General features: G+C 28.6%; 1 protein-coding gene, 1 non-coding gene and 1 pseudogene across 3 annotated transcripts; 2 read left to right on the forward strand and 1 right to left on the reverse strand.

Moving 5' to 3' along the window:
- Positions 1–15,151: 15,151 nt before the first annotated feature.
- LOC145957567 (uncharacterized) lies at positions 15,152–21,311 on the forward strand. Of its 2 annotated transcripts, none has more exons than XM_083073934.1 (3): positions 15,152–15,363; positions 15,765–15,857; positions 17,831–21,311. In XM_083073934.1, the coding sequence occupies exon 3, from the start codon at positions 17,940–17,942 to the stop codon at positions 20,967–20,969; it is 3,030 nt and encodes a 1,009-aa protein (XP_082930060.1). In that variant the 5' UTR covers positions 15,152–15,363; positions 15,765–15,857; positions 17,831–17,939; the 3' UTR covers positions 20,970–21,311. The 2 variants fall into 2 exon arrangements, with proteins under 2 accessions (XP_082930060.1, XP_082930059.1); XM_083073933.1 differs by having other exon boundaries at positions 17,862–21,311.
- A 2,607-nt stretch (positions 21,312–23,918) lies between these two features.
- Positions 23,919–24,476, reverse strand: LOC109815686 (uncharacterized; annotated as a pseudogene).
- A 3,128-nt stretch (positions 24,477–27,604) lies between these two features.
- On the forward strand, positions 27,605–27,688 carry TRNAL-CAA (transfer RNA leucine (anticodon CAA)). Its single transcript has one exon. It is a non-coding gene; the product is annotated as a tRNA-Leu (tRNA).
- Positions 27,689–27,859: the final 171 nt, after the last annotated feature.

The raw sequence follows: 27,859 nt of genomic DNA on the forward strand, positions 1-27,859 counted from the left end.
AAATAAACATGAAAAATCCGAAAAGCTACCTAAATTGATCCAATAGTTAACACAATTTCAAGGTGAGTTGAGTCCTTTGTTTTGGTCCCGTTGGTTTACAACACTGAAACATGAGCATGAGTTGTACTAATACTTTTCTGGAAGTGGGTTGCAAAATTGATTGTATAATCCGTTCGTGTTTTTTTATGCCTGTGTGTGAAATACAAGGAGACAAGGCAGTGCTACTGCTTCTATAATCACTGAAAGAGACATTAGAAAAGCCACATTTTTTGTCTCATAAAAGCTTCGTTTGTGGTCATCAACACACTTCTCTTCTGTGGACGTGGTCATATTAACGCACATCAAAATAATTGATTCACAATTTTTAATGATTACACTCTGTAATTTCCATCATAATTTTAACTTCTCTTTTTCATTAAAAAAATCATATTTCTTATTATTAAAACAAAACACAAATAAAGCTCAATTTCTACTTTTTTTACGAAATCTCTATAATTTTTGTTACACAATCTTAAAAGAATATACTTATTGATCAGATTCAAATATATTTGTTAAAAATAAGTTGATTGAAACGTTCTTGTGAAGAAAGCAAGATGTGATGCATAGAATGAATGACAAAGACATGAAGGGGACGTTTCCTTTTCAGTTTAGACAGTGTCTATATATCCTTTGTTTTGTGCTTCTCTTTGAAAACTCGTTCATATGAACATAATCCTTTAAATAAAAGTCGCACTAGAGACAAACGAACCAAGACATACTAAAAGTTATAGTTGTTGGAGATATTTGTGCAATTCGTCCTTCTATGCTCTTTCTTTGCCTATGCAATATTATTAATAGAACACGAGCATTTGAAATATACTCTCTAACACAATTTTTTTAATATGCTCATTTTCATTTGTTAAAATTTAATAAATTTTATAAAATTAATAAAGAGAATTATTACATAAGGTGTATTTAATTATAAAAGTAAGTTCTAGCATTTTTCTTACACAAATGGTAATCATGAGACATATAACCTATTTTTATCAATGTGTTGTTGGTTTAAATATTACTGAACTCGGTCTCTTTAAGTAATATCTTAATTTCAAATCTTTAAGTAATATCTTAGGGGGTGTATTGGTTTAGGATTTCGTAGGATTTTAAAAGACTTTTTTTGAGTAAAAAAGTCCATTGGTATTCAATCAGGATTTTATGTCACTTAAAAACAATCCAGTGGTATTCAATCTGGATTTTTAGGATTTTTTAAAGAGTCCATTAAAATCCACTGGTATTCATTTGAGATTTTTTACAACTTAAAAACAATCCATTGGTATTCAAAAATTTAAGGATTTTAAAGGATTGTTGTGTGAGAGGGATTTTGAAAGACTTTATAGTGTTATCTATAAATACCAGATTCATAAAACAATCCCATCCAAACCCATCGGATTTTGAAGGATTGTTTGAAATGATTTTTCAAGTGTTTTAAGAATTTTCAAGTGAGTTTTTCATCTTTTTTTTCTATGCTCCTGTCTTCTCCATTTTTTCTCTACTAATAATACTACACTATTGTTCATTGCTCATATATAATACTATTCTCATACCATTCTCCTATTTTGTGAAACTCTAATATGTAAATGATAGTGTCATTGACTTGTTTTATTTTTCTGTTCGTTCTCTTTAATTGACTTACTTTATTTTATTCTATGTAGTTGAATTTGTTCCTTTATATAACACAAAAAAATACTTGAAATTTTAACTTTTAAGTGGTAATTTTTTTTATGACACACGTTAAGAAAAGAAAAAGGTGAAAGATGAAATTGATATCATAATCTCAACAATTATATATATATATATATATATATAAAAGATGAATTTGTTAGGGTTTTTGTGAGTAGAATGAGATAAAAATGGATCTTAGTAGGGGGAAGAACCCTCTTAGCATAAAAATTGCGAATTCTCTCTTTCCTTTGAATTTGTTACTCTTATCCCTCCTCCTTTTATGACTCAACAATTATTTTATTTTTTTTACTATGAATTTTTCTTTTTTATTTTTATATTATGAAATTAAGATTTTTTTATATTTTAAAAAAAGAAAATTAACATAAGACATTGCAATATCTAATTTTTTAGGGTTTAGGATTTATGCCTTCATTAACTTATTTTTAAAAAAAGAAAATATTGTTAAAATATTTGTTAGAATAATTTATATTTATAAATATCGTTAAAAATTATCATATATATATATATATATTATCTATATCTAAATACTTCTGTTTATATAAAAAAAATTATATATCTAAATATTTTTTCAGTATCGAATATACTAATTTTTTTATATAAAAAATTATCTTATGTTTCTATATTTTCGTTTTTACATTTTTTTTTTATAATAACTGAGGTATTTGATCCATTTGGATAGCAAAAATATATTCGATCTTGTATGTTGATGTACTTCTAAAAATAATAATATAATTTTATTGATTTTGTCTATTATCCGTAATTATTTATATAACTATTTTTTAACATATATTGTTTTAGTAATTCAAATGGGAGATTCACAAGGAAATAATAAAGAAAAATGAAAAGAGAAAGAAAACTATGAAGCTTGGATTAAGGATGATTCCGATGAATTGTTACAATTGATAGTGGATGTTATAAAAAGAGGATAGAATATTATAGAGAATTATTATTATTATTTATCTAGACATTATTTTTTTTATTTATTATTTTTATCTTTGACTCTTTTTAAATTTGAATGTATAATTTTTTTTAAATCTTATCAAATGTCAAAACTCCACAAAATCCCACATAATCCATTAAAATCCTAATTTAAAAGTCTTGCAGAATCAATTAAAATCCTGATTTTAAGTCTTGTAGAATCTTGCAAAATCTTAAAAGTCATGAAAATCCTGCAAAGTCTTTTAAAATCCGCAGGATTTTTTTTAACTAAAAAAGTCCTTTAAAATCCTAATCCAATACACCCCCCTTAATTTCAAATTTTATGTAAAAAATGTGGTTGAAAGAATAGATTTCACTAAAAATGATCAATTAGGTTATTGACAGAAATTAATTATTAACAAATTAGATAGATATTTCGTATTAATAACATAATTAAAAAAATGATAAGTTTTTATTTTATGTTATAAAAGCATCATTTTCTTATTTTCATTTAATGGTGTCGTCTTACAATGATCAACTTCACTATAGAGTTGTGTAATTGTTTTTTTCTTCTTCTTATCTTAATTATGTTTTGTCTTCTAAATTTCATATATATATTTTTTTTCCTCCAAATTTAAATTTTATAGTTTTAGTTCTTAAAATATCAAAATTATTATATTAGTTCACCAAATTTAAGGTAATTTTTTAATCTCTCAAATTTAAAACTTATATTTTGTCTTTGTAATTTAAAAAAAATTGTTTTAATCTCTCATAGACTCTAATAGCATAACTAACAGTGATTGATTGAGACACTTATATAATTTGAGTTGATGTTTTAATCTCTCATAGACACTAATAACATAACTAATACTAATTGATTGAGACACTTATGTAATTTGAGTTGATGTTTTCACTAATAAAAATACTAGTAGAAAAATTATGTGCGATAAACTCACTAATAAATAGAGTTCTATTTGACAGATTTAGTAATGACATTTGAGTATAAGAACTAAAATAATAAATTTTAATGTTACAGGAACTAAAAACATAAATTTTAAATTTGAGTGATAAAAATATATATAAAAGGGACTAAAATAATATTTATTTAAATTACATAGAATAAAAAATTAAATTTAAGGATATATATATATATATATATATATATATATATAAATTTGAGAGAATAAAATCGTATTTTAAGCCTTTTTTCCCTTTTCTTTTATATTAGTTTGTCTCAATCATCGAGATTACATCTAGTTCTCGATCAAGTTTTACTATCTTTCACAAAGATACAAGTATTATTTCACAAGATACTTCTAACTCAACTAAAACATTTTTTATTTATTCCTTTAAGCAAAATACTCAAGTATTATTTGAACAATAAAGTCTCTCCAAGCTTTAACACCAAATTTTCTTTAAACACAAAATCTTCCTGGGCTTCAAACTAAGACACACAATTTTAAATTGGGTAAGGATAACAAAAGTTTTATCTTATTCGTAAGATGTGATACAAATTTTAATCACAAAACTTTATAGAAAGTTTACAAAGTAAGATTAAATTTAGTGACAAAGCTAATCTCTTTTTCTCTTTGTGATGTTCAAACTCCTTTTATGCAGGTGATCTTCAAAGATGACCATTGTAAATCCTTCAGTGTCAGTTGTCGACTTGCTTCGCGTCCCTTTCTTGTAGAGTTAGGTGTTCATTAGTGCAATAAATGTTTGCATCAAATTTGTTTCATCAAATGACCACTACTTATCTGACAAAGAAGGCTACTTCTCACTTTTATGGTACAAAAGGAAATGAATTGTTGCGTATGTCAGTCAATAATAACTTTTTAGATGACTTTGCACACTTCAAGACATATGTTTGTCCGTTCTCTAATAAAAACAAATTTTTGTTCCTTTATGAATTTCAAGTATCAAAGAAGTTTGTATTGCTTTGATATGTTAAGGAATATCATGAAAGCAGATGACAGAAATATTAGACATATTAAATATGATATTTAAAGCATTCGCCATAGGCAGACGAAGTGTTATGTTTGATTGGTTAATATTTTATTTATTCAATCAAAAGTGTCTTAAGTTATCATCTTAGATGTACCATCTTTGATACATATCTTTTACAAAAACATTTGAGTTTTTTAACATTGAAACATAGGCTTTTAAGGAATCTCATATTGTCTTTTGATTTAACAAATGGTTGACCTAGTGTTCTTAGGATTGATTCCTAACAATGTCAAAATATTGTCTAGTCAATGAAAGATTAATTTTTGATTGTCAATTTTGGAATATTATATAGATCATGTGGGTCAAAGAAAGATAAAAAAAATTCCTTACCCGCAATAATCATTTAGGTTTTAGGTTGTAGGAGAGACAAAAGGAAGTCCATACAATCTATAATATGGTGAAAGGGCCATAAAAACCCATGTTGAATAATAATATAAAAAATTGATGTTGAGGTCCCTTGCAAAATAAATAGAAAAATAAATATAATATGATATAAATGGAAAATCATTGATTTCCTTAAACAAAAAGAACAAATTCATATACTAATATAACTAGAATTTGCAATCAATAACAACCCAATAAACCTAAAAAATTCATAAAAGACCAAATGAAATTACTTATTTTTTGAGACTTTGTTACAAGTAGATCAGTATATGTGTACTCTCAGTAATATATTCATAATTGATTTAAATTTTTATTCAATTATAATTTCTTATTAAAACTAAACTAATCTTTCCTTGTTTCTAAAGTAACTCGACACTATGTTAATGTAAACCTCGGGAGAAATTCATCGAATTGCTTCCTTATATAAATTTAAAAATAGTATAGGAGAACTTTTTTCTATCTTTTTTTTTTTAAATGTAAGGGAAGACAACTCCTAACATAAAGACTTCACTAAAATCTATGAGAAAACATGATAGCAATTATATAAACTAAAATAGCTGAAGACAAAAAAAAAGTAAAAAAATATAGAAGTAAAAAAAAATCAATAATTAAGGCCTATCTAATAGTTAAGGTCTCCTACAACCATATGTCACACAAAAATCTAATTAAGCAAGTTTTTAGTCTTGATATGAGAGAATGACTCCTTATTTAGATACTACATGTTTGTTTGGTTCAAATGAGATGAGGGTTGAAAGAGAGGAAAAAAAAAGAGGTTAAAAATTTTATTTAGTTAAGAGGAGTAAAAATGATGGGTTTTTAATAAAGAGAGAAAAATTGACTTATTCTTTTGTTTAGTTTATAAGATGGTAACGATTTAAAAAATTAATTTACCTTCACACCTTTATAATTTTAACTCCATAAATATAAATGAAGATATATTAAGCATTTAGCTAAAAAAAATTATATTCTCCTTCTTTCCTTCAAATCTCTCCAATATTAAAGAAGTGTTAAAATTAGATAAAGATGGAAGTTGTTTTCATATATTAATCTCCTAAAAGTTGAACAAAACAACAAAAATTTAAAATATTCCTCCCCCAGCTCCACTTCCATCTAACCAAATACTGTGTAAGTGAGAGTCAACTCACAAGAAATTCATTAACAAATATCCACAAATATATATAATTTAAAATAACATGACATCAATTTTCATTGTTAATATTATTTAAAAATCCAGTTATATCTACTAATTAAATATTGACAATAAAAAATATTTTTATATATGTTTACACTAGAGCTCAAAATTTATACTTTATTAGTTTTTATTCTTAACTAAATATGGGATGGATCAATTATAAAATGTATTTCTTTTTAATTAGTCTAGTTAGGGATGAAATAAATTCTTACACGCATATATTTTTAGATAAAATATGTTATATATTTAAACACATAATTAAGTGAGTACTCATTCAATAATGAAGCATAAATGACTAATAAGATATTTGTATTTACTTATACATGCACTTAAAAAATATTAAAAATATTTTTAATTATGTATAAAATATTTTGATTTACTTTACTTTTACAATAAATATTTGTATCATAATCATTTATTTTTAATACAAATATATGTTATAATTTTTTTAATATAAATATATATTTTAAAATTATTTATTTGTTGTTTTATTTTACTTCATTTCTTATCTTTTTATTTTTAAATTTTATATTTCAACAAATATCGACAAATATAGGTGAATACTTGGAAATGTATAAAAAATTAATAGATGTTCGCACTAAATATAACAAGTGACACAAGGCTACTATGCCTATTATCATCCCTAAGTCCAATTAGGATCACTTAATTTTGTAAGGTTAAATTTTTTTTATTCTTAATTTATTTAATTTGCTATCTATATTGTTAAAGGGTTTAATTTAGTCTCTTAAATTTTTTAAAAATATATAATATAATTCTTTTCATCTAATTAAGACTAACAATATTAAAGTTATATATATATATATATATATATATATATATATATATATATATATATATATATATATATATATATATATATATATAACGATATGTATCATCTATATAAAACGATATGAAAAGTTTAAAATACTAGTTTCAATTTGAAAAAAAAAATCACATTGAATTATTTAAAAAAAAAAAGTTTTATAACCTGTGCAACAGTCTATTTTAAAACAAAACAATTTATTCCAAGACATACACACGGAAGTTTGAAAATACCATATAATATAGAATACCATAAGCTTAAAATTCAGAAATAAACATTCATCCATGTTCCTAAAAAGACAAAAACCATCGACATAGGAATTTTCCCAAAAAATCAAAATCATTGGCATACTAACTGTATCACACCGGCCAGTTACACAAAAAAGACTAAATTTGACAAAGAAGTACCTAAATTTTGATAGGATTAATCAAATTTTATCCAAATATTATGGAAGTTGGATTTAATCTTCAGAATTATTAAACATAGCAGTGTTTGACAAAAAAAAATACAATCACGAATTTAAATTAAACATTCATATTATAAAATATATGATCAAATTAAATATTTTAATAATAATGAGATCAAATTAAATAAATTAAATAAAATAAGATATAAAAAAGTAATTTAATCATTTTTCACAGTTTACATGAAATTAGAAACACTTATTATATCATATATTTTAACACCTATATTATGTGAAATTACCATGAAGTTAGTAAGTTAACTTTTTAAGCTAAAGTTAGTGGACTCTTGAAAATCCAAAAGTTGATAATGTTTTTTAAAAACTACGAATATGTTCTAATAAATATAGTTTTTAGTCAGTTATAACAAAGATGATTTTTGTATTTATAACCAACACACTAAAAAAAATTGTTTAAACGATAACAATATTATTTTGTTTGAATGATATTCATTTCCTCCATACTTATTCTTTATACTAATTTTTCACATTCGATAAATTTCATCCGCATGACTATTAAGTGAATTTGATTTCTACACATATTTCTTTTGAATTTTTTCGGATTCTGTCCGAGTTTCTTTTGAAAGAATTAAGAACATATAATTAATAAAAATCTTTACAGCTAGAGGATTGATAAGTCCTTAATTAATTTTCTCAAATATTAACAAAAACAGAAAAGATAAAAGATTATATGAATTCAAATATTACATTTAATGCCTCGTTAATTTGAATTTCACTATAGATTAAAGATGGATTCTGATTGAGTAAATTTACCTTATTTATTTTTTCCAAATATTTACAAGGAGATTTTTTAAAAATTTACCAATAAATGTGGAAACGCTGGAATATAAATATTTAGGACATTCAATATCAGCAGTCTTTAATTTAAAATAACATTAATAAAGATGATTTAGAAAATACCAACCAAACAGGATTTATATAGAAATGGCAGGATGAAAAACAGACACAAACAGACTCAATTTTCTGAGACTGAAGGACCGTTCCCTGACATTAGGAGTGACAAAAGATGAAATTTTAAATATGGATTTATTATGTGATGTTCTTAAAGTCTAATCTATTTAATGAAAATGTTAATTTTATATTTTAAAAAATTATTTATATAAAAAATATTAAATTTACATTTATAAAAAAATTTATTAAATTTAATAAATTAGTCTATTTATTTATATAATATAATAATAAAATTATATATATATATTATAAAATATATAAATAAATAAATTTATAAAATAAAAATAAATTATTAATATTAAAAATATTTTTTTATATAATTATCTTTTTCATTATAAATTTATAAGTTTACGATCCGTGCATGAGTGTACATCAACATACATGATTATATATGAATTGTTCCTTCAATAAAAAATGATTCAATTTTTATCCTGTATTTCTTTTGAAATTTAAGTTTTAATAATATTGAATAAGTTATATTTTAAAATAATTTTGTTGATTTTAAAAATTTAAGTTTATTAGCTTAATTAATATTAATAATTTAAATAGACTTTTAAATATGCTAATAGATCAGGTTAGATTTTTAAAAAAGTCAAGTTAGATCTATAAAATAGCATACGGTAGATAATCGGTTTAACTTAGATTTTAATTTTGTAGAATAAGTCTAGTATATATATTCCAAGTCTGACATATTTTTATTCTTACTTACCGTTTCTTTTTTTTTAGTTTCTTCATCATTTCAAATGTTTTCACATCACAAGCACAATTTAGAGTTTAGGGTTTAGAGTTTAGGGTTTACCATCTCATGAATGTTTTTCCTATTTTTTTTTATCATTGAAATTATCTCAATTAATTAAATAAGGTAGATAAATCATCCTAAATTTTTGTATTAAATTAAGGATAAAATTTAGATATAATTATTTAAATATTGTTAGTATTATTCTTTAATTATAATTAAAAAAATTACCTTGATAATATACATAAATGTATATTAATGAGGTTTGTATTAAATACAAGTGGAGATAAAACTCTAATTAAAAAATAACATCAACGACCATATTTAAGGAATGGTACCTAGGTTCTTAAATTTAATTCAATAGATAAAAGAAATTCTTAACTTTTTGTTTCACAATTTATAAAATAATGTAAGCTGTGGTGATTTAAGGGTTTGTTTGGTTTAAAAAAGATAAAAAAAAAAAAGAAGTAAAAAATCTTGCTTAATTAAAAACAAATAAAAAATAATAACTCTTTTTGTTTGGTTCATAAAAAGAGATGAAATATTTAAAATTTTAAATTTGGTCCATAAAGATATTTTTGAATATTATACTAAAAAAATTTCACCTTTCCAAACAGAGGAAAGTAAAAGTTATAAAAAAAAATGTCTCTTCCTTCCAAACACTAGATAAAAGAAAAAATTATCACAAAATCATTTTAATTGTGATATTTTTCTACATGGAACAAAATTGACTTTTTTTTTATAAATTGGAAGAAAAAATTTATGAAAAAATTCTTTAGAATAAAAATACAATATTATGAAATTTTAGTGGATAAAAAGTATAATTAAGTTACAAATAATTATATTAATCTCATAAATTTTATACCAAAATGTATTATTCATTGTTAATTCAAACGCATCGTTATTAATTTTTATTGCATGTCTTATAACTAAATATTATTTTATTTTTATATAAATTAAAATAAAAATAACAAGTGTGTTGAATATATTATTTTCTTTATAATTTTGATGGGAAAAAAAAGTAACATGAGAACTAAGGATGATTTTAATTTTTTTATTTATTTAATAGGTGGTCAACTTAATTTTTTAACGAGTGTGGTGGAAGTGAATACTAAATATCTTAAGGAAGACATTGTCCAATAATTTTTTTTTATATATATATACACACTTATGTATAACCAAATAATATTGAAATATTATAATTCAAAGATAGTATCTAAAATACTCTTATTAAAAAAATAATTTAATTTATATATATATCATATTATAATGTAAAATAATTTAATTATTATTTCTTAAAGATTTTTAGAAAAATTAAAAGTAATTTATGTTTGTTTATGATAGAGAACTATTTTTTTTTTTTGAAAAAGCATGTTTTTAATGAAAAAATCTTCAAAAATCATAATTGAAAATTTAAACAAACATATGAAATGTTTTCAAAACTGATTAGTTTATTTTAAGAGTTGATCATACATACACTATCAGTGTAAAGTTTTTTACACGGGCAACTAATCATATATTTTAAATTATTTTATTTTATTTTTATTTCATTAAATGAACAACTGATATGACACTATTAAAAGATATAATTGGTTGTCAGTGTAAAAAAATTTTACACTAGTAGTGTATAGATGATTATCTCTTATTTTAAAGTATTTTTTTTATTGAATTAATGATTTTTAAAACACATGGGTGTATTTAAACTATTAATTTAACTTATTTGTAGAAGTCGAGATAATAAATATATCATCTTAGATTCATTGTAATTTTTATGTATAAAAAAAGTATATGATCAGTGTATTTTAAAGTGTTCGGTATGATAAAAATAGTTACTTGTTATTCTTGACTTTTGGAGAACTTATTGTCACTAGGAAATATATTAAGATGGGAATTCTTTTATGCTTGATCACATTAATTAGATATTTTACTAATTATTAATATAAAAAAAAGGTTTGTTTTCATGAAAAACTATTCAAGCCAATATTAAAAATTTAAATGAACACAAATATTTTAAAAGTTGATTTTTTTTAAGTATTTATAGTAATGCAATCATTTTAAGTTGTTTACTTCAATTGTGTAGATAAGTGATAAATTTTAGTAGAGTTAAGTTAGATTAGTTCAAAAAAAGTATATAAGGTTTTATTAAAATCGAAAACTCATTGTTCTAGTTTTAAGGGAACTAGTGAGAGGAACACTCTGAACCCCAATCACTCCTCTTCCTTTTACTGAGAGATTTCTCATCCTCATCTTCTTTGTAGTTGATCCACCTAGTTGAAGTGGGGAATTCAAAGTTGTGGAGTTGAAATTCCAAGTCAGAAGCTGTACAAATTTTGTGTAGTTTTCTCTTTTCTCTCTTCGACTTGGGTCCTCAAGAGGTAAGGAAAATTGTGATTTTGAATTATTTTGTGCATTATGTGGTTGTGTTGCTGAAATGAGTTGATTGGTGGCTATTATGGATAATTGAATGATTAAAATTGACAAAGTTGTGTGGGTTTTGGAGTTTTCTTAAAGCACTTGAAGGGAAGTGGAAGATTCTTATTATGAGATGGTTGCATGTTAATTTTGACCTAGTGTTTGAGTTACCTATGATGCTTATATGTATTATGTTGTAATGCATGTTAGGAGTTTTATATGTTTCAGGTGATTTTGGCGAAATCGATTTCTACATAGGTGTAAAAATTAGATGGGGTTATTTTATGGTATTTGTCTGAGGAGATATTTTATAAGAGTTATTTTTATAAGGTTATTACACAAGTACACTCCACAATAATGAGATATTGTCCTCTTTGGACCTAAGTCCTCACGATTTTTACTTTTGATCATCACCCAAAAGGTCTCTCAATCATTGGAGTATGTTTGTGTTTTATAAGTTTTTATTTCTTAACTTATTTTTTTTATGTGGGACTTGTTTGTATACCAACAAAATTGATGTTGCATTGGATGCTTTCATGGTGTCGAACGTGGTTCAATCAATTATATTGTGTCTTGCTCTTGTCGGGCCAATAATTGGTAGCGTTGGGAGTGAGAAGAGACAATTATCTCAGGTTGGACTGGTGTTGGGTGTGGCTTCAATGGTGTCAAATGTGAGAAGAGAGAATCGTCTTGGGTTGGTATAAGGTTGGGTGTGGGTTGCTGCCACGACAAGCGTGAGGTCCCAAGGGCCTTGACCTAATCCACACCAAGCGCGAGTTAAGTGACACCGAGCGTGGGTGAGATAGAGAGTCCCATGCCTCAATGATGTCAAACGGCCTTTGAGTGGCATCGAGTGTGAGTTGTATGATGAGAAATATGTTGTTTTATAGTTGAATGAGGATGTATGATGACAAATTCCTATGTTGTAAGTTGATTCATTATATGATGATATTACATTGACATGTTGTGAGATGTTGCATGTTAAATATGTTGTATAGTTGTAAGTTGTTTTAGGTTGTTAAGCTATAACATGTGAGTTAGATACATGTAATGGCTACAATAGATAAAAAACTAGAGAGGAGTAAAGTTGCTTTAGAAACTATAATATCTCATTATGTGGATATACGTTGCAGTACTCTAAGAGTTCGGTTGAAATCCTTTTGTAGGTATGTTGGTCTCTCAATGGTTAAGTTGTTTTTTATTATCCCCTCTAAGTTTTACGTGGCGTTTGTAAGTGGGCAAAGTCGAAACATATGTGTATAAAGTGACCAATCAAGTAAAATATCGGATTAGGGACTTAGTCCCTAACATAGTATCAGAGGGACACAATATTTATAGAGTAATTAGTGGGCTAATCCCATGGGTGACTTAGTGTTGTAAACTAATGTTATAGTGGACTCATATCCAAACTATTTTACCTTAATAATAGTACTAGACTTTCTAGCTTAAGCGACAAAATTTGAGAAATCAAATTGAGTTGTCTATACTTGACACTCTAGGAGGTTGTCTATACCATCGTAGTTGAGATAGGTCAAACGTTGTGGTTCGATAGGGTTTAGTCACTTAAACTACTCATCTTTGTTGTAAGATATCTTTATAGTTGATATGCATAATGACACATTAATTATATATTATTGTATGATGATTATATTGTTGAGTTGTTAAGCTGTTTGATGTTGTAAGTTGTATAAGTAGTAATGGTGGCAAGTTGGATTTGATGTTGTTGTTCATGTTGCTTAAATTGATATTGATGTTGTGGTTGTCTGTTGTTTTTTTATTTAACGAGCTTACCCTTATATGTGTTTTTCATGTGGTTTAGAACTACAATGATTATACTTATTATAGGAACATAGCAAAGATAGGTTTAGTAAGGTGTACTGATGAAGACCATCATGTGGGTGATAACTTTTGTTATATTTTTGGTGCTACTTTTGTATAGTTATTGTTTTACCAACACTTATGATTTACATTTCAATTTACTAGAATATTATACATATATTATTTATATTTGTATAGTTGTTTCACACTTATATGTATGATGTATAGTACATATCCATTGCTAATTGATGATTCCACTTAGTGTAAGGATTGTAAAGAGTTGTTACATTTTTTAGGTTAAATTATATTTTTGGTTATTTATCTTATTTATTATATTCATTTTAGTCCTTTATCTATTAAAATATTTACTTTGATCTTTTATCTTTTATATTTGGATTAATTTGGCCATTTTTAAAAGAACAATAATTTTTAATTTTATAACTCAATTTTGAATTAATTTTCAACTATTTTGAGATGTAAAACTTGTAATAGTAGATTCAACTATATAAAAACTATAAAATGTAATTGATGTTTAAATTTATAAGAGTTATAACATAATAAAATTTGTGTAAAAAATATGTACAATAAGCAATTAGAAAATAGTATGAAATTATAATTTTTGAAATTTCAATTATTTTTTAGACTTATTTTTATGCATTTTTTATCATGTCTGTAATATTTTTCTATTTAAACTTTAGTTGTGTTTAAAAGTTTTCATATAAGTAAATTTAATGATATAAATTTCAAGTCTTAAATTAGTAAAAAAAAAAATTCAAAATCGTATCTTAAAATTAAAAACAATTATTATTTTAAAATAGCAGAATTAATCCAAATTTAAGAGATAAAAATTATAATAATTATTTTAAAAGATAAAAGACTAAAATAAATTTAATAAATAAAATAAATAATAAAAATATAATTTAATATTTTTTATTAAAAAGAACTTTAATTAATTTAAAACTTCATTTTTATTTTACGACATTGATAATTTTCAAAGAATTTCATTACCGTAATAAATATGAGACGGGGCAGTAGTCGACACGGGTCGGGTTGGAATAGGGTATGGGTGGTAGCGTAGAGTGAAGAGCAGGAGTGTTGTGGTGGGGTGGCCCCATTAACTCGGAACAGCCTCTGGCGTCGCACGTGTTCATGCCCAACCTACGAACTAAATTCCATCCCACACAATTCACAGATCAATTTTAAGGATTATTATTCGTTAACAATTTTAATTTTTTTTTTACCTACTTTCATTTTTATTATATTTATCTATAAAATAAACTTTAATATTTTAAAATAAATTACTCATGACTTAAAATGTAATTTATATATTAAAATAAATTCATTGTTAAATTAGTGAAATAATATTTTTAGTATTTTTTTAAAATATAAATTATATTTAATATATTATATTCATGTTCATCTATATCAAATTTCATTTGAAAATTTTTATAGATAAATTATCTAACAAGATATATTTACATATATAATATATTTTATACAATAAAATAAATTAATTTGATAAAATCATATGAAATTCATACGCTTAATCTAATTGCTAATATTATTAAATATAATAGTTGACCTGACTAAATTTGTATTTCATAAAAAATATTAAAAATGTGATTCACTAATTTTAGAACTATACTATTAAGAGATTGTAGGTTATATATATAATAAATATTTAGCTAGAGGCTAAAATACTTAACTACTATTATCATTTATGAAATGAGAAAACAGGTTTGCTCTTCTCACCTGTGTGCGTGCGTGCTTCAACAACAACAACACATACCCTCACCTCACTTTTACTTTCATTCCACACACCAAAACGCCAACCTCTCTCTACACTCGCAACATTCTATAATTTTCCAAAGCTTTCACTCCTATGAAGCTAGGGTTTCCATTTCACTCACCCAGGCCAGGTTCTCATTCTCCCTCTAATTCTTTTCTTCCTCTTTCTCTTAATTTCTTTCCCTTTCTCCTTTTTGCTAATAATATGTTTCCTTCTTTTCATTATCTTACCGCTGCGTTTTCACCTTTTCATTTTGACACAACCATGAACCTATGGAATATTAGTGTTTTCTTTTAGGGTTTTTCTATATCTTATATCAACCTTCCATTTTTAGGGTTTTGGATATTATGCCCTTTTTTTAATTAAAAATAATTAGGTAATGTTGTTGAAAATTAAGGATTCATATTGGGTTATGTGCTTTCTGGGTTCAGACTGAATTTTTCTTAATCATTAATTTCTGCTTTGTTTATTTAATTTACTTGCATTTTGTGTGCGGGATTTTTGATTTTATTTATGAATTGGGCGTTTCAGGAATTGAGTAACATAGGTTCAGTGATCGTGATTGGAAGGTTGCAATTTGGTTTATCTGATAGTGTAACTTCGTACCAGCCGTTGAAGTGACCGGTAATCTTATTTTAGATTTTCTTCTTATTATTTTTTTAATTCTCATAACAGGATTTAATTTATTCAATTCCAATTCCTTTATCTGTCCTCAATTTGTAAGTAATAACTGATAGGTATGCTTGATCTGTTTAAAATACTACTCAGAATCTCTACTCAACCCTCAAAAAAGAATAAAGAGTTTGTAGAGATGAAATGTTTTTTATTCTAAAAAATTGAATACATTGCACTTTGTGTTTTGTGATTTACTATGAAAATAAATCTGGAAGTTGATGTTTTTTTATAACTTAGGAAGTGATAAGTGTGTCTATGCTTTATTGTTGTTTATTTAAAGCATTGGTTTTGTTTGTGAAATCTACTCTAGGCTTAGAAGAACTGTAAACTGTGCAAGTTACATTCAGTTTCTTTTGGTGTGTATTTCACAGCAGCTAACAGTTTGTTCTAGCACAAGCTGGTGACTGTCTAGTTGGTCACTAAGTTGAAAAATGTTGCTGATATTTTGCTTGAAAAAATAAAGTTATTACAATAATGGTAATTGTATATGGAGTGAGTTTGTTACGCGAGGTTCATTAATAAGTTGTTAATTAGAAATAACAGTTTGCTGTTTGGCCACTGGTCAGCTGTAAATTTAGATTTTGTCATTATCGATACTTTAATGCATTCTTTCCCATATTTCTACAAGTGGCCAGCTTTGAACATTTTCTATTAGTAGTTTATTATTTGTATTGGTAGTGACTACACTACATTTTCTTTGCCAAACACATGCTTGGAAGCCATCCAAACTGCTAATGTGTATCATGTATTCATTAGATGTTGTAGTAACCAAAATAACCCTGGTCAATTGATGATTCATTGTAGAACTTGGTTTTCACTTGAAGTAATTGCTATATTGTTGGTGAAAAAGTATTGCTTTAACTTGGTTGTTGTCTCGGGTGTATCGGCGAATCTGCCCGCACGTGTACATGTTAATTCATAAATAAGAACTGAGTTGATGTCTCTTTATTCTGGACAAAGAAAGACATTAATGCTGGTGTAGGCATGTGATTGTTCAAAAGGCTTGGATTTATGTGGTTTGCTATGTGCATGATAATAAGAATTAACAGTTTGCTGTTTGGCTGCTAGTCAGCTGTAAATTTTGATTTTGTCGTTATCAGTATATAAATGCATTCTTTTCTATATTTCTACAAATGGAGTGATGTGGTGTGACTTAAACACCAGAACCTTCCTTTTTTCATTTCAATTTTGTGGCTGCGAATCTTGATCCCGCTAAATATGGAACTTAGTCAGCACGATTTTTGTCTATTCTGAGCAGAGTGTTGATCAATTTTGTCTGTCAGTCATGATTAACTGTTTTTATATTTTAATCCATATCAATCCTTTAAGGATGGGAAAGAGGTCATTATTCTCCGATCCTTATTTTTTATTAGAAAAAAACTGTAGCGTCAGTGGTGGTTACTGGCTGCTTCATCTTAGGGTCCAGGCTGGGCAGGCCTCTAAGGTCAGTAAGTGCTCACAGAGGTATTTACAAATAGGTCACCAACAGTGGACCCCTCACCTGGCTAAATTGGGACTGTTTCTGCTCACAGATTTTGCCGACTGATGGCTATTATTCTTTAATTTGAATTTTCATGCTTTCATGATTTCTGTAACTTATTCGTAATATATTCAATTAGATATTTTAATTAAGGTTCTTTTATAAACACGTCAGTTATGATCTATCCTATATTCTGCAAACTGTTTAGTGTTTTGACTGTTTTCCATTTATCTATGGTAAAAGTGGTCTAAAATTTGTCAAATGCACTAGCAATAGTGGATCAGTTGCAAAATTAGACTTTAATACTGAAATAAGTCAGATGCGTTTATTATTTTTTATCACATTTTATCTGATTGCTGCTGTAAACTTGGGACTTGATTTATGTCTTGAAATATCTGGATACTGTTCCCAAAATGAGTATTTTCTGCCATTATTTTTGCAGTGCTTGTTCTTGAACATTTTTTTTTCTCCAGAAATTCTTAATGGGAGGGACAATTCTGGCACACCAAAAGAATGACCTTGATGCTTTGAGAAAGATTATGTAAAGCAGTATGACTCTTGAAGATTTTTTTACCTTGACTGAGATGAAAGATGGGCTCACAGCACCTTCTCGGGTGCAGGAGCTGGTCTCTGTGATGCAGAAGGAAAAAGATTGTGAGGTTAAAAATGCTGCTGATGCAACAAGGCAATGGGCTGCTGTTGCAAGCACTATTGCTGCTACAGAGAATAAAGACTGCCTCGATCTTTTTATTCAATTAGATGGAGTTTGCTTTATTAATAGATGGTTGAAGGATGCCCAAAATTTTGGGGTTGATACAAACGACAGCTTTGTTGAGGAATCAATCACTGCAATGTTACGTGCAGTTGAAAAGCTGCATCTAGACAGTGAGAAGTCAATGTCATCAGGAATTCACATCACTGTAAGTAATCTTCTTGACCACCAAAGTGCTAGGGTTCAGGATAGAGCAAGGACATTATTTGACAGCTGGAAGGGAGGTGGAAATGGTGATGCTGAATCTCATGATGTGGAGCTTGCCAAGGTTGACAATACAAGTGACGATATTGTCAGGGAAGAAGCCCAGCCATCTGCTTCAAATGAAGCTGGCAATGATATTGATCATGCATCAGGACTAATTGGAAGTGAGAAATCTTTATTGAGAAGCTCAAATAATTTACCAATACATAGTTCTGATAATGTGTTGCAGTCATCCACCAGTGTGGAATGTGATGACATCAAAGAGGGATCAGCAAACCATGTTACTGGTGTTCCATCTTCTGCTCAAGAAGTTACTCCCGTACATGAAGGATTGCCGCTATGCACTACAGCTGAGACCACTTCAGTTGGACCCTCTATGTTTCCCATTTCAAATCAAGACAGTTTTGAAGAACAGTCAGACGCAATACAGTTAAGTGACTTAGCTAAAATGGAAAAGCAGGAGAAAAATGTTAATGACCCTTCAGAAAAATTGGGAGCGCCAGATATCTGTTCTATGTCCTCTTCTAAGCCTGAGCCCGAGCCCAAGCCCGAGCCTGTTTCCATGGTTCCAGAGCCAGCAGCACCAGAATCTGAGAATGAATCTGCTTTAGAGCAAAATGTTGAACACAGCGAGGATGGTGTTTGTCATAAAATAACTACTTCTGCTAGTATGAGTACACCTGCATCTGATAGGAGTGGGGAAGATGATGTTAGAAGTGTAACCGGCACTCCACAAGTTTTCAAAGCTGCAGAAAATGATAATGATTGTTGTTCTAATGCATTGCAGGACACATCAGTCAGTGACAGTAACTTGGGAAAGACTGAGGTGTTAGACATGTCTGTTTCTGGAACAGAAAATGTCACAGCATCAAATGAAGGCAAGGGCCATGTTTATAATGGTGACGAAGATAAATCAAATGGTTCTGATTCTAGTAATCCTGGAATAAATTTCAGAATCCCCAAGACAATTGACAATAGAGGTTCTGACAATGAACTTGACTGTGGTATTGTGGATGCTTTAGAATTTGCTCGACAAGTTGCTGAGGAAGTTAATAGGGAGGTCTGCAGTTCTTCGGAAAAAATCTCCGAAGGCGGATTCAGGCAACCAGGCAGTCCAGATTCTGTGAGTAAAGAGGATGAGCTCACTCCTGTCCCACCCAAGGAGGTCTCCACCAGACAAAACCATGCTACTGAGGCATGTTCAATGGAGGGGCGTGTGAGTGTTTTAGAAAACACCAAGGTTGAACCAGAATGCAGACCTGACATGGTGTCCTTGGAGTTGACTGAAGCAGCTCAAGATTCAGGAGGCAGTTCAGAGAAGCGTCTCTGCGGCTTTGATCTCAATGAAGTTGGTTCTGATGATATGGATGTTTCTGTAAAGACTATGTCTATGCCAATACCTGTTGTCTCTGCTTCAAGGCCTGCACCAACTCCTGGGTTGCCTGTGGCTCCTTTGCAGTTTCAGGGAACACTTGGATGGAAAGGAACAGCTGCCACCAGTGCCTTTCGACCTGCATCACCTCGTAAGAATTGTGATGGTGAGAGGAATCTTTCTGTTGATATGAACTTTGACACTTCCAAGCAGAGGAAGGATTGGCTTGATATTGATCTAAATGTGGCTGAGGGTGAAGAAGGCACATTTAAACCTATTGCTGAATCTTCAGGCAGGCCTTCTGGGCAATCATCCGTTGAACTTGATACTAAAAGATCAAGCAGGCTTGAATTTGATTTGAACAGTATTGGTGATGATGGTGATGCCCAGCCTTCGGATCACAGGATGGAGGGACAACTCTTTCTTGGAAGAAGTAGCTATTGGAGCCCCTCACCTGCATCGTCGTCATCGTCAATGCAGCCATCTGTTAGAAACATTGATTTGAATGACAGGCCATGCCTTCAAATTGATTTGGTAGACCAGGGCCCCAGTAAGTCTTCTCATATTATCAATGCATATGGTTGTTCTAAATCATCAGATGCTCCTGTTATCTCTCTTTTGGGTGCCAAGGTAGAAGTTGGTAAAAAAGAATGTGTTCCTCAAACTCTGTCTTTGCCGAATGGCAAGGCTATTGAACCTGCAATTGATCTTACAATGTCAAGAGCAGGTAGTGTTTTAGGTATAGCCCCCACAGTACCCTTCAATCATTCATCTATTTTTGGGTATAATGGAGTGACATCAGCATCAGCGGCACCTGCAATGTCTTTTTCATCAGCCATGTTCGGGTCAGGTGGCTCAATTCCATATATGGTGGACTCGAGAGGAGCTCCAGTTGTTCCTCAAGTGGGTGGATCTTCATCAACTGTCCTTTCATCTTTCTCTCAGCCACCAATCTTTATGAACATGACCGGTACACAACTCGGTCTGAATGGATTTGGACCTTCGCGTCCTAACCTTGACTTGAACTCTGGCTTCATGATTGAGGATGCGAATAGAGACGCATTGGCTGCAAGACAAATTTTCTTTCCTGGTCAGAGCAGGACTGGGGAGGAGCATGTAAGAACCATGCCGCAACCGTCAAGTTCTGGTGTTAATGGGAAACGAAAGGAACCTGACAGTGGTTGGGAACCCTACCCATTTAGCTACAAACATCCGCAACCTCCATGGAAGTAGCTTCTAATTTATGATTTTATCTCTCTTCTGAACTGTTCATAAACACACACCTTTCCAATTAATGCTTTATTACCTGAAATGATCGTCAAGAATAGGTCAGCGCACTAGTAACAGAAGATCTCGAACTCAATAAATGATGGGGGAAGATGGATGTAATATGATTCAAACGATTGATTGTTAAAGAGGGTAGAAATTGGGTTTTTCATATTGTATTTTTTTTCTTTTCTCTTCTTCCGTTGTTTATCCTTTCCTGTAGCTTCATAGAAAGGCATTACAAGCAGAAAATCTTGGTGCGTCTAGCTGTAATTTCTCTATCATATGTCAAAGAAATTTATAGGCACAGTATCATGTCTCATTGTCTCGGTGGTGCTTTAATATGTTGCCACTATTTGGTTAGTTTTCATTATTAAGTTAATAGCCTGTAGAAAGCGAAAGGAAGAACTCAGCGACTTAGAAAGGTCTCTGTTAAAAAGTTCTGCTCACTCATATGCTTAATTCTGTAGTAACTTTTAATTTATTATTCTCCGCTTTCATGGTGAATCATCGTTTACTGATTAACTCTTGCTTTTAGTTGTACTTTCACTTTAAGGCTTAAGCCTTTGTTTTCATCTTCAATGACATTTTTGTTACAGATTGCTTAGGCTTACTCTGTTTGAACCGAGTCTATTCAACCTCCGTCCTTGGCACCTGGTTCATTAATGTCAGAATCAGATCATTGTATGTTAGTGCTTTTTACACTGTCAGTCAATTTTGCGCCATTTTCAGCATCGTAAGACTACCTAATTTTCTATATTGATATGTATCATCATCACCCCCCATTTAAATAAAAATAAATAAATAATAATCGATGTCAGCCGAAAGGGAAGAGGGAATAGTGATCAGTTAAGGCTTTTGCTGTACTAAAAAACTGACGTAAAGAATGAATTCAAAATTTATATATAGTTTGTGTTTTAAACTACTGTCCTTTTCAAGTGGCTCACTAGTGTTTGCTAAGTGATCTACTGATATTTAAGGTTGGTGTCCTTTGAGTAGTTTTACTCAACACAATACATTTGTTTGTTAAGTATTCTATTTAGTGCCACCGAAGTTTGGAAACAGGGTTAATGAAATAGCTTTGGATGTCACCGGCGTTTGTGAAAAACGTGAATGAGTCACTTTTAGCAAAAGTGCACGGGGACACCGGACACGTTTTTTAACATTACGTTCTGGAAGCAAATAACTTGTTTTTACCTTTATATCCCGTTATCAGTCTCTTTAATTAATTAACTAATAATACTTTTAGTACAAAGAAAACTAATAGGTGAAAAACAGAAACGGAGACAGAAAAGGAGAATTATTCCAATTCTTATATTCGTTGCACGATCGAGTTTTGAATAGTCTTTAGCAAACATACTCTTAGATTCTTCTTAAGCAACTTTACCATTTTTTTTAAAAAGAAACTTGCATCAGTTGCATGATGGTATGAAAAAAATTATAAATAAAGAAAAAAAAGTTATATATTAATAGCATAAAACAGTTATATAATGTCATCTAATAAAAAATTATTTTGTACAATAAATTTATTAATTTTTACGATAATTATATTAAAAGTCATATAAATAGTGATGTTTTATTAGTTGATAATATAGAAGTTTTTACACTAATAATGTATATAATCACTAGAACTGAAAATAAATCATATATATCTTTTCAAAAATGAAAAAAATATAGTTTAGATCATAAAATATGCTAATGATCATTGGTTACAAAATTAACATTTAAGAGTATAATTAATTTTAAAATTTGTTATATATCAATATCTATTTTTTTTTATTAATCTCTAACTATAAATGTATTTTATTTTATAATTTGTAAGTTCGATCCCCAGAATTTACCGTCTGTGAACCCAAGCAATTCAATTCGATCTAATAAAAAATCCAGATGATTTCAGGTAAAATTTGGTTACAAGGAGTATGAATGTACAAAAGCCGATGCTCTCAGGTTCCTCTTTTTGAAACTCGTGGCAACCAGAACCAACCCAAATCAAACATTAGTGAAACGTTGTATTCAGAGAGGCTAGGGATTAGAAATTCTCTAGATTTAAAAACTGAACCTTGAGCTTCAACTCCTCAAATATGGTCTAGTCCCATTTCCACTAACTTTTCTTATCTTTGCTCCTTGTTGTCATGGTACTATTTCCTTTGGGTTAGTGCTGCTTCTTTGATCCATTGCTAATTTTGTTGTTGCCTGATGGGGATGCTTGCCAATAGTTGGATTGATTTTTCTTTTCTTGTTGGGGTGTCATTCTTCTTATTCACACCATGGAGAAATATAGTTTTTTTATAAAAAAAAAATTCAAAGAATTAATGAACCGAATTGAACCAACTAAAATTGATTCAGTGGATTTTTATATATATATATATATATATTGAGTGTGTTGGATGAATGTTTATAAAATTGATTTTGAATTAAATTTGTTTTGATTAAAATTAATGCTTATAAAATCAATTTTAAAATAAAGTGAATTACGTTTAGATTTTTTTTTGAATTTTAAAGTCAACTTAATCATAAAATTCAACACAAATCTTATTATCCAACACAAATTATTTAAAACTATTTTAATTGAAAGACAAGTCTGTACTCAAAATTCATTTCTTAATGAGATTAAGTATGTAAATATTTACTTAAACTTATATAAAATGATATTTCAATGTAATTGTAAATGATTGAAGTTGAATCCAAATATATACGGGTGGATAAAATGTAATGCAATGGGATGTTTACATGTTTGGTCTGAATTTGATTTTCATTGATGAGGACTGATATGTAGATGTAGCAGTGTGAAATGGGTAGTAACAATTAATTTGATGGAGGTTGAAATGAAATTGTTGATGTATGAAAGTAATGGGGCAGCTAAGAGTGAGTGATTCTGCCATGGCCAAGCATATAAATAAATGAAGTGTATGATAATTATTTTAGAAATATGAGTAATTATTTATTCCCAGAGATTAAGCATAAGATTAGGTACAAAAGGGTGTCGGAATGAGAAGGAAAAGGGGGATTTTGGTAGAAAAAAAGAAGTGGGTATCTCTCACAATTCACAAAGGGGCTAAGGGAAGGTGGCGAGGAAGAGTGAAACGGAGGAGAGAAGCAGGGGAACGGGGCGCAACGCCGTGCCAACAGATGCCTCCCTTGCAAGGCTCCCCCTGGCTGTGAGCGTGGTGGGCGTGAAAGGCACACGTGGCCTTGCGCGAGATGTCCCACGTGCACCGCCGCGGTGGATAGGAGCGCCACGTAGCCGCCGCTGAAGGTGGTGCCGCAGAGAAAAGCGTAGCCCTGGAAAGCCACGATGGTAGCCACCAAGATTGTGGAGAGGTTCGTTGCCACCACATCAGATATGGCCATCGCCACTTTAATGCCCATTCATCCCCTTTCCTTTTATTTTACGTCCCCATATCCTTCCTATCAACTTATTACTTAATTATTTTTGTTTTTCTCCTAACAATTAACTTAACTTGTATTTTTCTTTTTCTTTTTCTTTTTCTTTTTTAGCTTTAACTCTCTCCATTAATTCAATTTCCTGCTCCCTGTTTTTTATGCATTATCTTCTTATTGTTATTCCACATTTAATAAAAACGTTGACGTAACATTATATTGCATTATCATGTCAACACATCCATACCTAATATTATAAGCTCTTCTCACATTAGCATATTTATTCAACGTTAGATATTAAGCTAATAGATATACAATTAAAATCGTGAGGATTGTGTGCTTGTTGAAAATGGTGGTTTACCTTACAAAAAGAATTTCAATGACAAAATAAATAAATATTCAAAATGTACGACTGTAATATAAAAATAAGCGTCTCTTTTGAAGGTTAAATGTGTATGTATATATAGGAAAAAAATTTATCTTTAATTGACAAGATGTTTAAGTACATTTAAAATTGTGTATTGTTAAAAAAGAGTACTCATTTAAAATTTTTAATTAAAAGTCTTCCATTCTTGAAGTTGAAAATAATGATTATATCTACATAAAGGACTATGACGCTAAAGAAAGCAAATATTTAGAATGTACTGGTATAATTTAGAACATAAATGTTTACTGAAAGTTAACTAAATGTGTATATAGAGGAAAGAAAATATTACCATTAATTGACAAAACATTTAAGTGCATTCAAGATATTTTATTATATTAAACATTACAAATTGTCAAGTCTAATCATAAAGAAATATGTTCTACAGTTAGAACAGTATTCGACCTTAAGAAATGCTCAACAATTAGAGCATCACTTAACCTTAAAAAAAATGTTCGACAATTAAAGCACTGCTCAACCTTAAGAAATGTCTTGTTAGGTTAGACTCATAATACCCAAATTCTTCCTGTTATGAAGGTGTCTTTGGAAATAGAGTTTGAGACACGAATAAATAAATAATTATTAAAAAGTTAAATTAGCATAATGATAATAGTATAAAGTCAAATAGTGTAATTGTTTTCAACTTATTATTGCACAAATTTCAAAATAACTTTTCAAAAAAAATTTCTTAATATATTTATGAGATTCTTTCACACGCATCAACATGGGATATATTTGCAAAAAAAAAATGGTACTAATATCGATGTGTACTTGTCAAAGGTTGTCATAGTATATTTACATAGAATCAAATAATGTAAGGTAATCTTTTGGCATCACCTTGTTATGTCTATCTAAGAAATTAGTGTTGATTGCAACAAGATTTCTCCCATATAAACTTGGGTGATGTACATGTTTTAAACAACAATAACAATATAATTTCATAGATTTATTATCAAATGACTTTTCTTTTTAGAATTAATGTTCATAAAAGTGAATTAAGTACATAATTGTTATAAGGAGTTAAATAACTAAGTGGTGAACTACTATAGCAAACTTAGTTGAGAAAGTTAAAATAGTAAATATATAGTCCTATATTTCAATATTTGTTATCGTCATTTTAGTTTTAATAAATAAAAAAATTGACTAGATGGTTCATTATGAAATAGAATTATCCAAAATCTTTATTACACAACTAGAATAATAAATAAGATTTTATGTTTTCAAGAAATAGAATGTTGAGTCGCTCATTTATTTTTTATTGTAAATTAAATTATTTTTCTTTTTTATTATAAGTGGGAAATACTTTTCTTTAAAATTGAAAGGGAACAACGTGTCCATATATTTATTCGTAAAATTTGCTTAAGTATAATGTGGATCCATGATGAATCATTGTATAAACTATCTTTCCTTATACACAAATTTATGTCATCATTAGTCAGTGCTTATTTTATAATTTATATTTATTATATAAAAAAAATACCAATATGTTATTATTTTTTATCCTCTTATTATATTCTTCAAATGTTAAAAAAAACATTAGCATATTTTATGTAAATGATCACTCACAATTATCTATTCCACTATCTCTCTTTTTCTTTTCTTTTTTAATCTTAATTTATTTAAAAAAATTCCTCTGCTAATCATGATAAGTTCGATTTATGTTATGTGGGTGGTTCGGGACCATTAAATAAGTATTGCATAATTTGTGTTGGGAGCTTTAGATTAGGGTGCTCTAACTTTTTTTGGGTTGATGGAACTAATTGATGCATAAAACGGGGAGGAATTGGAGGGTTGCCATTGCATCTGGATCAGGTTTCCTACTTCCCACTTTTGGGGCGTGCATCTATATCGTCTTGAAAAAACCACAAACAAGTTTTGGACACTTTCTTTTTATTTTTAACAATTTTTGGAGACATTTTTTAATATGGGGAGTTCATAATTCAGGGCATTTCTTCCGATGTTAAAGGCTTTTTCTTTTTATCGAGAATCAAGTGCACGCACTTGCATCTATCCGTGAATATGAACAATGACTAATAACTAAAGGGAAAAAAAAAAGTACCGATGACATTGAAACATATTACAACTAGTGGTCCAAACTAATCATTGCCTTTCCCAATTTTTTATTCGTGAAACTACATTGGACTCCTACCTCACTTGCTAAGTAAATTAACCAAAGCCAAAATCCTTCACATAGACGAGTATTCTATGTGCCTATGGAGGAAGGGTTTGCGGATTTTTTTCTTTCTTTCTATCTAATCGAATTTTTTCTTCGCTTAATAAATTAACCAATTTTATTTTAGAATTTTCTTATGTTCAAAAACAAAAGTTGAGTAAAAAATTATTCTGAAACAAATAATATAAATAATTCTCCTTTCTTCTTATATGTTACGTTGGGCATTTTAAATTTGTCTCCAAAAAATAATTATTTTAAAAATCAAGAAAATAATATTTTTCAATAATGCCGTCAGTTATTGTATTTCACTAAATACTTACTTAAATATATTCACAATTACATTTTAGCTCTTTTCATAAGTTAATTTTTTTTATATAAAAAAAAGGTCATTGTATAATATTTTTCAGACTGCCATCTGGAAAACCAAATTTTAAAATAAAAGTATAAGTTTATTTTTGTTTTAGTAATAAGAAATAACCTTTGGATCAAAGATCGGACTACAGATTAAGCTGGTACTATCTTGTACACTAATCATTGTAATTGCTAAAATGTAATTGGTAGACAAAATAAGTGAGTAGTTTCATAAATAGCTATTAAATATTAAAAGAAATCAGTACATAATAGGTCAGGATGGCCGAGTGGTCTAAGGCGCCAGACTCAAGTTCTGGTCCTCGTGAGAGGGCGTGGGTTCAAATCCCACTTCTGACAAAGCGCTTTGCAACTTTTATTTTCAATTTTCAAACTTGTATGGGCTAAAAATCTCGTTAGGCCCAAATCTTCTGGGCCTTTTAAAACTATTAATTTGAATTATGATAAAGGTATTAAGGCTATATAAATCTTTTTTCTATATATATATATAAGTATACTTTCTTTTTTATT

Source organism: Cajanus cajan, chromosome 4 (genome assembly GCF_000230855.2).
Source record: "Cajanus cajan strain Asha chromosome 4, NIPB_CcT2T_4, whole genome shotgun sequence".
Classification (NCBI taxonomy): Eukaryota; Viridiplantae; Streptophyta; class Magnoliopsida; order Fabales; family Fabaceae; genus Cajanus; species Cajanus cajan.